Source organism: Anser cygnoides, chromosome 1 (genome assembly GCF_040182565.1).
Source record: "Anser cygnoides isolate HZ-2024a breed goose chromosome 1, Taihu_goose_T2T_genome, whole genome shotgun sequence".
In the NCBI taxonomy this organism is placed as follows: Eukaryota; Metazoa; Chordata; class Aves; order Anseriformes; family Anatidae; genus Anser; species Anser cygnoides.
Window position 1 is genome coordinate 7,124,171 of NC_089873.1, and position 16,050 is coordinate 7,140,220.

General features: G+C 49.5%; 1 protein-coding gene across 1 annotated transcript in view; it reads right to left on the reverse strand.

Annotated features, from left to right (window-relative positions):
- The window catches only part of CCDC3 (coiled-coil domain containing 3), a 38,625-nt gene extending 30,756 nt beyond the window's left edge, over window positions 1-7,869 (reverse strand). The window contains 3 exon segments of the mRNA XM_066977745.1: window positions 6,301-6,475; window positions 7,388-7,557; window positions 7,559-7,869. Of these exon segments, the coding sequence (XP_066833846.1) occupies window positions 6,301-6,475; window positions 7,388-7,557; window positions 7,559-7,801 (588 nt within the window). The 5' untranslated portion in view covers window positions 7,802-7,869.
- Between the last annotated feature and the right edge of the window lie 8,181 nt (window positions 7,870-16,050).

The following is a 16,050-nucleotide window of genomic DNA, read 5'->3' on the forward strand; positions in this document are numbered from 1 at the left end:
ACACAAAGAGTTCAGGGCTAGGGAAAAGCTCTCTTTTCAGCCCCAAACTGAGACCGATCATAACTGAGGCTCTCACACACTACCACAGGTCAACCCTCCTGTGCTGTATGACAGCAAGAGGCCAAGCTGCCTCCTGATAAAGAAATAAGGTGCCCTAATAAGGCACCCTAATAAGGGAGACATTTCCCTCTTTCCATCCTTGGAAACATTCAGAACACTTTCTAGGTGCTATAAATACAAGACCATATGCAATGGAAACATCCCGTGGATAAGACTATTTTGTACTCCTCCATGATCTTTTATTCTCTATTTTCTCAGCCTGTGTGGTTGTGAGGAGACAGAAAGCTGACAGGGAGCTGCCAATCACACCCTTAAAAATCCACTACCACAGGATGGGTGGGAAGTTTTGGAAATGAGTCAATGCCATTTCCATGCTGAAAGGCTCTCAGGGATGTTACGCAAATATATCAACTGTCTCGTGGTCTCCCCTCATCCCATACACTTGTCAGCAATTCTCCATCTCATCTAATACTGCTCATGAGTATTCAAATCAAACACAGATTGTAGGAAGGGGGTACACTCGGGGTGGGTTACTGGGAAGAAAACGAAGGCACTGTAAATCATTAATAAAATAACCCAGAAGCAATGTGCACTTTCTATCGTGCTATTAGGCTGATGGAGCAACAACTCTTCCAACAAATGGCAGGGCAAGAAACCCAATGTAAAAAAAAAAAAAAAAAGAATTTCAAACCTCCTTTTGTTGGACCCTATTTTTATTGACTTTGAGGTCATTTTGCCCTGCCTTTGCCACGTTGGAGTGTTTTAAAGTGAGAATATTTTCTATTTCCCAGTCCTTAGGGCCAGGGAAGGGAGGATCTCTTGTGCAGCTCATGCCACAAGCAAACACAGAAGGCCAGTAAGTGGGAGTTAAAGAAAACTGGCTCAAGCAAGCCAGGCTTCAGTGGCTGACCAGGTTCAGTGTCCAGCACACCGTACTCAAGGGCATGCCAAGAGTCTGCCCATGACCTGCCCTTTCCAGTTCTCCAATTCCTTTCCCAGCACCCAGGGCAGAGAGGAAACTGCAAGAGCAGAAGCTCTTACCTTATAAAAGAGAAAAAAAAAAAAAAAAGCAAGCTGCTTTTTTTTTCTATTTTTTTATGTCACTGAGTACCCTGGATGCTTCAGGGTAACTGAAGGTGAAAACTGTTAGTTATCAGCTAGATTTTCTAGTGCCCACGCTTTGCATGATTCCTGTAGAGGGGTCACCTTTAGCACTCCCTGTGTTCATCTCAGCCACAGCAGGAAGAGTCCTGGTCCCTGCACCCGACTGTGGCAGAGAGCATCTCTCCAGCAGGTACCCAGCCACACTTTCTAGCCATGATACTATTTAATTACTGTTCAGACTCAAAACCAGAGAGGTCAGAAAAATTATGGAGACTTCCCCAGCTTTTCCTCTTCTTTTCCTCTCTCTGGGGGTAGCAGCAGCCCCATGCCAGTCACCTGGGGAAAGGGATCAAAACAGGTCCTGGTGCCAAATATTATGCAAAACCTTCTCTGGTAGCCCAAAGAGCATTTGTAGAAGCTGCTGTTTTTCCATGCCCTCATGGTCTTATGAAGTGTGTCTGAATGTGAGCCATGACCATCCGCCCAGCTGAGATCATCAGGGCAAGAAACAGGCTGCAAATGCACTGCTGCCCAGGGATGGGGTCAGGGAGTGATCCGACCCAGTGGCTCCCGGTGCGTGCACATGGTCTTTGCTAAAATACAAATAGCTCTGAAACTATTTCCTCTGCTTCCGCAGAGGAAGAATGCCATTTAATTTAATTTTCGTTTTGCATAATAATGGGAAGGCCAATTATGCAATTATATCCCTTTTCTTATCTGGTTCCCTTTTTAGCTGCTCCAAAGCCTTGCAGGTGTTGTAATCAGGTCATCGGGTGCCTGCTACAGCAGCCAAAATGCCACCGGAGAGGAAGACCCGAAGATGCTATGCAGATATTTGTAGACTGCCTGCTAAAAAGCTAATTACCTTGCTTATTATTGACACTGACTATTTTCCTAAAAGCTTTATTATTACCCAAATAAATCTCTGAAGGTCTCCCAGAATGTAAGAACAGGGTAATTCAACTGAAGTAGCAGCATGACCTTGGATCTCATGCTTGAGAGGGGGAGAGGCAACACATGGAGAGAGACTTGATGAAAGATAAAATCTTCCCCTGCAACCTCGACAAGTTTAATGGAAGTTATTGGGCTCCTTAGCTTCCGTGGGCTTTATCACCAGTGCCAGCGCTCTCAGTAGCTCACGGTCAGTTTGACATGCTGCTGTTGACTCCCTTGTTGTGATGCACATGGGGTCATCTCGCAGCTCACCTGGTGCCCTGCAAAGCAAGCACTGCATGGCCTCAGGCTGAGAGCATCTCTGCAGCTTTGCCCAGCGAGCTCCCAACAAGCTTAAATGGAGGCCAACAGACTGAGCCTCCCTATCAGCTTGTTGACAAAACTAGGAGCTGAAAGTCTTTTGAATAACAAGTAGTTTGACACATACACAAGGGCGTTTGACACCTCCATAAACCAGACCTCGAGTCACCGTGGTATAATCCCTCCTGTGCAGACAAAGCAGCAAGGTCTCATTCAAGCGACTGTACAACCCCGCAGCAGGCCAAGTCGGGAGAAATGTGAGCCACCACCTTTGTTTGCATCGAAATGTAGAAGTTTACACGGGGCCAGGATTTCAGTCCCAATCCACTTTGCAAAAAAAAAAAAAAAAAAGGAGGTCGCAAGGCTGCTCCCTAAAAGCATCCAAAGCTTTCAGCAATGCAACACCAGTGCTGCTGGTTGCACCGACCTACAGAGAAAACTGGCAGACAAAGCTTTGCGAGCAATGCCAGAGGCACTGGGGGAAGCAGGGGGTAAAGGAAAAAGGCCCCTGGGGCACTTTTAGAACCCAAAGGGAGCTGGAGGTTGTGCCTTGGCCAGCACAGGGCAGCCTGGCATGGCCGGTGAGGAGGCTGCCAAACCTTGCAAACTCTTTGATGCGTCTGCAGGTCCTCCCTCGGGGCACCGACGTGAGGTTTGGGTACAAACAGGGAGCTCTTAAGAATTTTAATCGGGTTTTTATTACTCCTTAATTGGTCCTTTCTTTAATAAAAGCACCTTATTAAAGGAAACTGCTGTGACTGCAAGATTCCTTTTATAGGCAAATACTGCAGCTCTCAAAGAGGAGGGGGGGTGGGAAGAACTGACCGAAACCATAACTCCAAGGGGAAGAAGGGGAGTTCCTATGCCATTATCTCCACCAACATCAGCTCTTAAGCTTTAAACAGAAGAGGGAGAAGTGGCAGTGACTTGTTACAGCCCCAAGCCCAGAGCTGTGATGGGAACTCAGGGCTTTGGCAGCAACCTAGCAGCAAACCTAAGTGAAGCAGGAGGTCTGCAAACATCGCTAAGAGGCTGTGAGAAAAGTCAGAACGGGGCCCTGTTAATTACAAGCCTGGAAGCCAACACGCAAGTGCCTAAAGAAAGGACAGCTTGAGCTACTGTTGCTCTCCAGAGTGGCCAGAACAGGCACCTGAGTGAATTTACGAGACTGTGGGGTTATTGGAAAACCGTGGAAAGCAGCGTCTGGCCCTCAGCCCAGATTGCAAGGGGCTTAAAAACGCAGCTGGAATCAGCTTCCAGCAGCAGTAGCAGCCCGGGAGGAGGAATGTGTTATCCCCAACAAAACGCGCCTGGGGTCTGGCCTCCTTTTCCCACGTGCCCAGGGGCTTTCCGAAAATTAAAAGGTTTTCCTGTGCTCTGCATCTCTTTACTGTGTCAGTGCACTGAGGGTTTCCCACACATCTGTTCGCTCTCTTTTCCATCGTCTTCCCCAAGTGTCAGGCACAGCAGCCGGGACGAGGAGAAGGAGCTGTCGGTGTTCCCCTGGTTTCACCCCGTGGGACAGCCCCAGTGAGGCTGGCTGCAGGCAAGGAGCACAGGAAAAAAGAAAAAAAAAAAAGTCTTTTGGAGTACAGGATCCAGCTGGAAGAAGATTTCATCACTTCCAAACCTGCTAGGGCCAGGCTGCTTTTTGACAGAGTGCTTTTGAAGATGTCCCAGGACCCAAAGGCAGGACCTTAGCTACTAGCTCCTAAACCAGACCTTCACCTTCTGGTCTGAGGATCTCAGCATCTCCATCTCTTCCCTCTGTCTTCACAAAACATTCACGAATGATTTTTACCAGGCATTTATGTCAAAAGACAGCTAGCAAGATCCCTGCCACCTCACTACTGCATGGGCTTCATCATCTGTGTAAGATCTCCACCACCTGACACCATCACAGAGCCCCTTTGGTGTCCCCAAGCCCCCTAAAAGCCTATTATTCAAAAAGCTCCAATAAATAATTCTCCAAATCATGTTCACAGAGTGCATTTGGAAGTGGAAATTGTTTGCACCACGGTGGGATGCAAAGAGCTGAAGCAAACAGATGCAGGAAAGCCACCACAAGATGTGACATGGCAAAACAAGGAGCAGAGCCCTAACCAGAGCTGCACCCCGCGTTGGGAACAAGCGGGGAGCACTCGCAAGAAGGAGAAGCAAATTCCTAACGCAATTCCTATCCATCTCCCAAAATGGGAGCACAGATGCTTGGGCTGAATGGGAGCACAGTCAGCCTGAGCTATTTTTAACTGGTGCAGAGGAAGCGTTTACTTTTCATTGCTAAAGGAAGCAGCGGGGAGACAAAGCAGCCGTCAGTAGGGCCGAATTTATTCCCTTGACGGGTGTGTGCCGAAGTATTTAAAGCCCCCAGCCCCAGCTGTAATTCCCCCCCTAATCTGCTCGCAGCTGCGCAGGGTCATGTAGCGCAGCAGCTGAAAGGCACTTTTGGTTCATGCTCTCTAGGTTGCTCCAGCCTGCCCTGGAGGATCCTGCCTCGCGGTTTCCCTTCCAGTTAACAGGTGAAATGTACTGCTGGCATAAATAAGCACCAACCCATAGGTTCCCCTATATTTAGCTCAAAATGTGTACTCGAGCGTCACCATTCCCCCTTTTCTCCCTGAAATATCAGTGATGGGAAAATTGGTGTTCGCGGGGCATCCCACGGACTGGGGTCATGCCCGTTGTGCTGCTGGCCAGGTGGCAAAACAGCAGCTCGAACTTTGCACATGGGTGGTCGGGCAGCTCGTGGGGGGAAAGGCTGGGTTTGCTGCTCAGCTCCCTCCCAAGCAAGCCACTAGAGCTTCTGCTGCCGCACGTAAAGATTGTGCCTTGCAGGGATCCACAGGAGACGCGAGCGATGACGCATGCCCCGTCCACCCTGACCTAAAGGGGTGCTTAAAAGGTTCTCAGCTACCAGCGGAAACCCCCAGCTGCATAAAACAAGGTCTGGCACTAACAGAAAGAAGTCTCCAAGTTCCACTTTCGGAAGCGTGGATGCACATCCAGAACAGGCACACACTTAACTGCAGGCTGCTCCCCACTGCCAAGGAAGTGTTTAGTAAAAGCCTGCCTTTATTACAAACACTGCAGCCCCATAAAGCTCGGAAACCACTGGCAATGGGCACCGGTGGACTTCCCATGCTAAAAATGTACTTAAGGGAGGATCGCCTGGAGGGTGAATTACTTGTGGTGGTCTCACATGGGAGAAGAAAGAAGAACTTCATTCAGCCTGCTCTGAGGCAGGTGCTGGCATGGCTCAATGCCCTCAAGAGTCTTTTTTGTTACCCCAGCAGCTACGAAGGGAGCGTTGGGCAATTAGTTTAGCAGATGTTTATGTTGCTGTGTGGAGTTGGGAAAGAATAATGCCCCAAATCTGCCACAGTCCAGACAAGGGCACAGCTCTCACTACCTGAGATGAGCACAGGAGCAAAAAAGCAAAGCTCTATTCCCAAACGTTTCCACCTGAAGTCAAGGTATGGGGTCTGCAAACAGCAAAACCTGGTCAGAGCAGGACAGGAGAACAGAGAGGGCTGGTTCCCAACCTGCTGCTCATGGACAGGCTGATACCAAGCTTAGCTCAGGTCCACAGGAAATTTAAGAGCCAACACAGAAAACAGAACATCTCCCCAGCAGTGTGTAATTTGGCCAGTGATGCCGCCAACGGAACAGAATAGGAATCACTGGGTCACAGAATGGCGTGGGTTGGAAGGGACCTTAAAGATCACCCAGCCCCAACCCCCTGCCATGGGCAGGGACACTTCTCACCAGACCAGGCTGCCCAAAATCCAGGTTGGCCAAAGCAAGTATACGTGCATATGTTTACAAATGATATGCAAATGCCTGTGCCCACTTAGAAAACTGGAGAACAAGTAAATCCCTTACCCGGTTGTCCTCTTGAATCTCCCAGTCACTGGAGAAGCTCAGGGCATGCTGCGCCTGCGAGCAGTTGGAGAACTGGAAAAGGCTGGCAAACATCCTCCGGTTCTCCTGCGTGTCCGGGAAAATCGCCTCCTGGAAGTTCACGCCGTGCGGCAGAAGGATGTAATTCTCATCCATGCTGAAACACAAACCATGCGGGCGGCCCGCTGTGAGGCTGGATTTTGGTTTCTCTCCTGCAGAAGTCACCCCCCTGGCTGAAGCAAGTGCCACCAAAAGTTGCATGGACAGACTTTTAGCCAACGTGTGGCTCTTAGCTGCCAACTTCCACCCTGGGATATTGGCCAGACAGCAGCAGGACGGACCTAGCACTGATATCTGCTGCTTCGTGATAAAAACGAACCCCCGAACCTACACGGCACGTCTGTATTTCGGCCTTGGGTTCCTACTGAACATGCATTGCCTTGTCCCTGATCCCCGGGTTTAAGGACTCCTTCAAGCAGTCAATAAATAACTTGCATGAAACGTGCTTAAAGACGCTGCCTCCGAGCGAGCACTGGACAGCATCAGAATGTGTTTTGCTACACACCCAGTGTAAGAATATACCAAGGATTTCGAAACAAGCCACCGAGTAATATTTCGCAAATGCTTTTGGATTGAAAGGTCGCGGCGAAGCCTTGTTCCCACATCGCGGTTTATTTTTCTTATTCTTTCGATCAGCCCCGGGGTCGGGGTTGGGGAGAGCCAGGAGAAAGCCTCCGGGTGCGTTATTTGGGGATCGCTCCCAAACCCCCGGAGCCAAACTTCGCAGAACAGGCGGCTGGCCCCGCTCCAGCGCCAGAGAGCAGCCCTGCCCTCCAAATAAATAAATAAATAAATAAAAATTAAAAAAAAAATAAAAAAAAAAAAATACAAACCCGAGGGCAGCGGCTCAGCCCGCATCGGGAGCGCGTTGCTGGGTTCTTCTCGTCTGGGTCGGTTTTGGGGTTGAAGGGTGGGATGCTGCGACCCCCCCCCCCGCCTCCCTGGTCCTGGAGCATCCCCTCCAGCAGCGGGACCCCCCACCCCCGGCCCCCCAAACCCCGGCACTCACCGGAGGAAGAAGAAGTAGGAGTAGCCCTGCAGGACGGTGTGCGAGTGGCAGGAGAAGTATCCGAGGCCGGTGAGGTTGAGCCGGGAGCCAGCGGGCACCTCCAGCATGCTGCCCCACGCCTGGTCGCACAGCAGCTCGATTTCGGCCGAATAAAAAAGCCCCCCCGGGCCGTGCTGGGAACCGGCTGGGGCTGGGGGGGTCCCTTTGCCAGGGCAGGTAATTGTAAGCCCCGTAGGGATCGGGATGGAGAGCCAGCACCCGGGCGTAGACGATGATCGCCGCCAGCTCGGCTCGGCAGCCCTCGCTCAGGGGTCGCCACTCGGCCGGCAGCTGGCAGCCCCCCCCGGCCCCAGCTCGCCCCCCCAGCCCCAGCGCCAGCCCCAGCAGCAGCAGCGGAGGCAGCGGGGGTGGCATCGCTGGGGGGGGGGCCGTGCCGGCTGGGGGGGTGGGGGGGTACGGGGAGAAACAGGGGGCAAAGGGGGGGTGAGGAGGTGGGGGGGAGAAGTGGGGGAAGGGGGGGTGTGGGGGTGTTATTGGGTGGGGGGGGGAAAGGTGGAACCCAAAAGGATCCTAATTTGGGGGGGGAGAAGGGCTGGGGGGGAAGGAAACGGAGATGGGAGGGGGGGGGAGAAGTGGGAAAGGTGGCACCCAAAAAAACGCTGGGGGGGGAAAGGTGGAGAAAGGCTGGGGGGGGTGAGAAGGAAGCGAGGGGGGGGAAGAGGAGTGGGAAAGGTGGCACCCGAAAAAGACCCTAAGGGAACGGGGGAAATGTGGAGAAGGGCTGGGGGGGGAAAAGGAAGCAAGGGGGAAAGAGGAGTGGGGAAGGTGGCACCCAAAAAGGACCCTAAGGGAATGGGGGGGGAAGGTGGAGAAGGTCCGGGGAGGGGGGAAAGCAGCAGGGAGGGGAGAGGAAGGTGGGGAAGGTGGCACCCAAAAAGGACCCTAAGGGAATGGGGGGGGGAAGGTGGAGAAGGTCCGGGGAAAGCAGCAGGGAGGGGAGAGGAAGGTGGGGACGGTGGCACCCAAAAAGACCCAAAGTGGTGGGGAGAGGCGGGGGGGGGGGGGGGGAGCGAAGGGGTAAAGATGCGAAGGGGAGAGGGGGGAAGAGGGTCTAGGGTGCGAAGGGGCCGAGGTGAGAGGAGCGGAGATGAGAAGGGGAGGGATGGGAACGGGCGGAGATGCGGAGGGGCAGGGATGCGAAGGGGAGGGATGTAAATGAGAGAGGTGCAGAGGGGGAGGTGGAGAGGGAGGGATGCGAAGGGGAGGGATGCAGAGGCAAAGAGGAGGGATGCGGAGGGACGAGGTGGACGAGGACGGACGTGCACGGAGGCAGAGATGCCAAAAGGGCGACCCCAAAAGCCACCCCCGGAGAGGGGAACCTCCTGCAGGGCACCCCCTGGCCCTAAAGTGGGCGCTGGCGGTACCCGGGGTTTGGGGAGGTGAAGGGGGGGGGTCTCCTAGGGAGGGCAGGGGGCCAGGAGGGAGGTGAGAGGTGCTGGGGGAGCAGGGGGTTGTGCACAGCTCCTGGCTGGGGGAAAAGAGCCTGGGAAGCTGGAGGGGAGAGGGGAGAAGAGCCCGCAGCCCAACCCTCTGCTCCCCCTTCAGCTGAGGCTGGAGGAGAAGCTCGCCAGCGGATCGTTTTTCAAAACGCATCTGGTGGGAAGGGTAAAAATAAAAAGCCGGGTCTCCGTGGGTTTGGGCTTCCCACTGTTTCTTCCTGGGGCTGGCTCAGGCAGCTTGGGGCTTCTCCAGCTTTTTGGCAGGCGGCTCGGAGGCTGACCCCTCTCCTGGCACACGCGCTGCTGCGGAGCTGCTCCCGAGCATCCCCAGGGGTCCCGCACCACTCGCAGCCCGAAATAGCTTCTTTCTAGCTCGGTTTTGTCCTTTTCCCACATTAGATTTCACTGGCAATAATAGGGCCAAGAAGGGGCTTGGGATGCTTCAAAAACTTACGTTAGAACACGATGATCGTGCAGACATGGTCCCGGTTACATCTGTCCCTAATGGTAAAAATTATTAAAAGTTTGACAGTGAGTCTTGGCTGGTTCCTTTAATCTCCTCCTCCATCTGTCCGTCTGTCTGCACCCATCTGCCTCTCCTGTCCCGGATGAGGTCCAGGAGCCCCCAGGAGCAGGAGGTGCCTTTTTGTTCCGTGCCCGTAGTGTGCCTGGCGTGGGGGGTCCTGGTGCAGGACGGGTGTTGGAAATGTTGTGCAAAATAATCACCCGTAAGTTAAAGAGTGCTGAGCCGAGTCCGGGGCAGAGAAACAAGACTTGTGACAAGTGTCTCCCTCGGGAATAGTTTCATCCAATTCAGCTGTTTGCAGAAAACAGAATGAGGAGTTTAATGAAGGTAGTATTCATGTTCCGTGGTGGTGCGGTCCTACAATTTGTTGCATCATAGCTTTAAGCAAGAGCAGCAAAGCTGGTTCTTGCTAAAACAGAAGCAGACTTCTTTCTAACAAAAACTCCTTCGTAACAGATAGAGCTTCTGTAACATTTCCATAATCCATTTCTCGGAAATCAGCAAATTGTTTCGGAGCTTTCCAAAAAAGCTTAAAGGAAAATTTGATTATTATTATATTTTTTTTTCTGAAGAATATATCCTCAGGAAATCCCAATAGATCAAATAGGTAACTATTTGGTAAACTTTATTTTAATGTTAACCACCAGGAAAAACTGTTTTTGCTTTAAAGCTGAAGGGACTAAACTGTGTCAGAGAAGGAGGTTTCGTCGCCTCGTTCAGTAGATTTTAGACATGTAAATAAGAACTAAGGAGGAAAACAGAATCGAGGCTGTTGTTGACTTGAAGCAAGGCTGGGGCCATTGCCAAGACATTTTGCGCAAGGCAGTGTACAAGGAAGCCTCAGTACTACCATTGTAGATACTTTTCTTTTGAGATAGGGTGCTTTGAGACATGGGTGAAGCTGTGGGGTCATGTACAGAAGGAGGGAAGTGACCAGAGACGTTCAGCCCCTCCGAGGTGGTCTCTGCATGCGTGATGGCTCCAATGTGGATCCCACATTTGGTGTGGGCATCAACACGCAGGTGTGTTATTACTCCCAGCCTCTTCAGAGCCCCAAGAAGTTGATGAGATGTTCATAACCATAGGTTATTTTGTCCCAGGAACCAAATTCTTATGGTCATGTGAAAGGCAAGTGCTTTTTCTTCTCTGTGTACATAAAGAGATTGATATTTTCTGGGAAGAAGAGAGTCAGATTTAGGCTCCGACACTGTTTACTGTGTGTTGCAAGTGAGTAATGGCCAACTGTCCTCAAACCACTCTGGAAATATCTAATCTCAGCTGAGATTTGTTCTGCTCTTGCTCACAGTTCGGTTAGCCACCACGTAACAGCTGGGAAAGAGCCCAGGGAGAGAGAGGGAGGGACACAGGCAGCCCAGACCCAAAGTGTGGAAGTGTCTTTAATTACTGCCACTGTTAATTGTCTGAATTAAAGTGCTTACATGTGACCAGAGGTTTTGAATCGGTGAGCCGTCGCAGAAAGCACAATAGCATTTGCTGGCACACGCTGGCTCTGACTGATGCTCTCCAGTTCTCTTTTTGGTGGTGATTACCGGAGCGTGGAAGCCTTTAATTCATTAATTAATGCTCTTTGGAATTTCTCTATGATCCTGCAGAGGTGGTAGCGCCAGCATTGGGAGGATGCATGGGGAGTCTATGGAGCTGGCTTGAGAGCTGAATGAGCTCCACGGAGGTCTTGGCCGTGACTCCTGAACAGACGCAGTACGCGTACAGGTCTGCACATAAAAACAAAAATACCTCTCGCTTGGAAGTGGCTGGTTTCCTCATTCCCTCCCATTTATGTTTGCTGTTGTTGCACCTAGTGTCGGTGTAAGGGCTTGGGGTGGCTCGTCTTCTCCCATGCCCTCTGCGAGACACCCCCAACTGAGACCTTTCCCTGTCGGGAGCTCATCGGAGATTGATCAGTGTGTAACTTTTCCTTCCATCCAAGCAAGCTGGTCCCTGGGGCTATTTGCTGTTTTCCTTGATCTCATAGACCACTTTCAGATCAGTATTTTAGTAAATAAGTGCAACCATCTGCATTCAGATCACAATGATTAACGCAATTTTGCTCTTAAGATTTTCTCTACAGAAGCACCATCAATTTTCTCCTCTCTTCCTTAGTTTCTGAGGTAGCTAAAAGCAGTACGAGCACCTGAATCCTTTCCAGGAGTCCTTTTGCTTCTAGCTCTGGATAACACGGAGTCAATGACACAAAGTAAGGATTTAGAAACCCTCCCCGGAGACTGCATCCCTCAGATCTGAGTTTGCTGTTGCTCTGCAGGAATCCACCGGCTGAGCTGAGATGTTCTGCAGGGCAGCGTGAATATTTTCCTGCTGTGAACTCAGCGTGGGTCTGACAAGTGCTGGAGCCAAAGCTAGCTAATCAGAGCAGCGTCAATAGAGCCAGTTAGCACTCAGACCATCTTTTTAGCCACTCATGCATGTGCCAAAGTTACTCATTTACTTCCTCTGCTTAGAGAGTCTCCTAGACTTTGGGACAGACTTGTGGTTTTCCAAGGCAGGAGCTCTTCCTTCCCTTTCATGCATCTTTACAGATACTTCAACCAAAGGTTTCTCGCTCCAGGCTGGGTCATTTTTCTTTGCTGTTCCTATGGCAAAGCAGGTGATTTAAGGCTTTTAATAAAACATGGCTTGGCTCTGTCTCTCTTTGCCTTTAAAATATTGACAGAGTTGTGTTACTCCAGGTATCAAACGAGAACACACGAGAGTCTGGCTGCCCCTCTGATGGGTGTAGGTGAGCTGAAACCTCAGCCCAGCTGTCTTCTACTTCTATATCCATGATGCTTCCTTTGTAGTCCAGGGTACAAAATATCAAACCCAGATTTCTTCCCCTGTGCCCACCCCTCTTTAAACTGGGCAAGCTATGAAGAGGGATATTTGGCTGCATTAGTGTCCCAACAGGAAAAGATGTTTTTGCTACCTTATTCTGTCTGTGCTTCTCTAAGTTGAGTTGTTTTTGTCTTCTAGTTTGACATTTGTTCCATCATATTTAATTATTTTTATACCACTGATTGGGTAGGTGATTCCTATTAAAAATAATAATAATAATCATATTCCCTGGTCAACATTTCCCAGTAGTTCTTTTTGCTTCTCTCTTTCTTTTGAACAATAATCATGACCATGAAGAAATAGGGTCTCTCTCTGGGGATCAGCTAGGAATTCACTGCTACCTCAAGGAGTTTGCAAGAAGGTAGTTTATGCATATCGTTGAAAAGAGGTTTTTTGTTTGTTTTTGTTTGTTGTTTGTTTGTTTGTTTTAATTATTGAGAATTTGAATGGAAAAGTAAGTAGAAGAATTAAAGAGTTGGTACAGATTGAGACTTTTTCCTACACCTCATTTTTATCATTCTTTCCTTTCTTGGACCCTTTGGCCTTTTCTCTTCCCTGCTTCCCATCCTACACTCATGTATCCACGTGGTCTCTCTCTCCTCTCCCTCTGGCCCCGATCTCTGATGAATCTCACCAATTTAAATGCAGCTTCCTTCAGACAGGGAACTCTTTCCTCCTCAGCTGTGTCCCTGTACCTGAACTCCAACCTCAGCCTGGCCCTCGGATGTCCAGCGACACCTGCACCAATCTCAGACCCATCACTGCTAAAGGGGAACTGTTCCTCTCATTCCAACAAACCTTTTCTCCCTTTCTCAGCCACTTTTTCTTATTACCACTTGGGTTGACAGCCTGGGTGTCACCCTTAGCTGACTCTTGTCTTTCTATTCTCAGGGTCACGTAGATACTTTCCCCCTGGTATCTCCCAGACGTGACCTTTCCAACCACTCACACAATGAAGATGCTCTGCAGGCTCTTTCCTCTGATGTCTTTAGTCCTGCAGAAACTTTTCCTGGGCAGACCCACTCTTGACCCATGGCTGCCCACCCGACTTGCTGCTATACGCACTGATTTCCCACCACGACTGATCCCGTTCACCACCCATCTCTTTCCCTGGGCTCCCTTGTCCAACACCCACCCCTTGCTTCGTGCCAGGCTCTTTCAGAAGAGCTCCGAGGCAAGGACCTCCTCAGCTTTGCTTTTCTCCAGCATCTGGTTCACGAGTCGTGCCTGCAGGTCCAGGAATAAGAATAACAACATCGTGCAAGCTGATTCCAGCCCAAGGCAGTGGAGGCCAGAAGTTGCTGTGCTCAGAAGTCTGTTCATAAATCAACGTGAAATGCGCTGTCTGAGCGGGGCTCCCAGTAGACACACATCTGCATAACACATACCACTGACACAACTGGCAGTGGGAAAAATATCTAAACATATCATTCCCACAGCTGTGGAGGAATGAATAAAGATGGCTAGCTCCCCTGTCCCTAGGGTGAACCCTGATCCAGGTAAATGCAGTTTTTAGGAGTCAGAGGTTTTAAAGGCAGAGGACCATTAGAAAAGTCTAATCTGACCACTCCGGCTAGAAAATGTCCCCAGGACCACAACAGTATTTGAAAGAAGAAAGCTGCAATAAAGACACCCAACCCTCAATTTAAAATCTCAGAAGGGGGAGAAGCTCATCCCTTCATGAGTTCTTACAATGCTAAAATCTTTTGTTTTCTCCCATGCTGGAGTTGTCTGGCTTCAGCTCCCAGCCATGGGATCAGATCGTGCTGTTGTCTGCTACATGAAAAAAAAAAAAAAAAAGATAAAAAAAATCCACATACATTAAAAACCTTCACACGGTTTCAGCATGTATAATTCAAAAATCAATTATTTCTTTGAGTAAACTGAATACAAATAGCTTCTTTCACTAGGTGGCAGGGTGACCAGACTACCAGTCATTATTGTAGCTTGCTCACCCTTGATTTTTGTCATCCTTTTGTTCTGCATAGACCAGAGATGAAGGCTGTATTGTAGAGACTGGTCTCCAAAGATCCAGGGAGGGGTTGGCACCACCACTCCTACATGGTTTTTTGCTCCTTCACCCAAGCACGGTATTTATTCTGCTAGCAAGTCTTATACAAGTGTGGAGCAATTTGCCATGGTCACTCCTGCAGAAAAACTGTATAGGCAAAGTACAATTTAAACTTCAGACATACCTCAGTCAAGTGGAGGCAATTCTGTCCCAATTTTTGGCCAAAGCAATTGTCCCTCCAGCACCTGGACCCTCACAGTGGGTCTCTTCAGCTGCAGGATCCCAGGGGAACCATGAAGAAAGTGATGCTGGTCGTGTCCCAGTCCTACCGCAGCAGTGATATTGCAGGATTTTGACTTCTTCTCTGGAAATAAAAAGATGGAGATGTGTAGTGGTTTGCTTTTGATTTAATAGCTCAGTTTTATTTTTTTTTTTAGTTTTTTTTCTTTTTTTTTTTTTTTTTGGATTTGTATCGTGTCCCTCCTCTGTTTTTAAAGAATTGAACCTGTTTTCATTTTTGAATCACAACTGGAGGCAGTGTGTTTGTCACTGTCATTTCCCAAAGTGAATTTACCTGATGTGCAGGTAGATCCAGCAGAGGCAGGTCTCCAGAGATGTCTCTCACCCTACAGCCTTCCAGTCTGCAGGAATTGCCCTACCTTTCCTTCATCACCCAGAAACCAACATCTGACCACAGAGGGTTTCATGTAGAGCCCATGCTGTATGTAATGAGAATTATGAGGCTCGAACTATTACTGACCGAGCAGGAACACTCATGTCCAGTTCTGGGCCCACGCAGACCAACCTTTCTTCTTGTACTTTGCCTGGATAAAACAAAAAGGGGAGAGAGGCAACTCTAGTGAGTGATCTTGGCACAATGTATAGTTAATGCAATTGAACTCACACCGTGCTGTTTTCACAACCGGCTTCTTATTCTGATGAGTTAATTCCTTTTGACATCTTTTATGTTCCTCCCCTGTTTTCATTGAGTCTAAAATAACCCAACTGTCCATCTTGCTTATGGAATTACTGAACTTTTAAGAGAACACAAAGTGCACTCGCACGAGGATTTGGGATTAAACCTCTCTTGTTTATGTTAAACATAACATCTTAATTCATCCTTTGCTGGAGGGCAAATGAGTCTCCACAGCCCCAAAGAAACTTGCTTTCAAGCCCTGGAGTAAAGGTCAGTGCAATTTGTTTCTTATTACAGCTGTTCTTTCCAGTAAAGTTGTCTCATGGTATATGACAGTCCTCTTACAAAGCACCTTTATGCAATTTACAGCATTCTTACTTAAATATTTTCCATTGGAAGACAGCACATGCTTAATTTTCAGCACGTTTCTCCTCTCAAACTGCACAGATCAGTGGAGTACCTGACTTTTTTTTTCAAGGGATGCGATAAGGAACATAACCGCCTGCCATCCACACCTCACCCAGCACCCAAAGAGGTCTGGATTTGGGGACCGAATCCCACTGAAGCTGGCAGTTGCTGAATTGGGTTGGGCTCCAGCCTTCCATCTCTGTGGTCAAGTGTACTTGGGTACAGACGTGTAGGCATATCTGGAGGGGTAGACCTGTGGGAAGAAGGGCAAGGCAGCACAGATCACTGAGTTGTAGATTGTTGTTGGTTATTAATGGGGTGAGAAACACCCCCGTACCCCATAAAGTCCTGGAGGTGAAGAGAATAGGAAGTACCAGGAGGGATAAGGCAGGCACAGCGATGCAGAGCCCAAGAGTAAACCAGAGACGGTGGGGAAAAAGCAGAGGGTGTTGG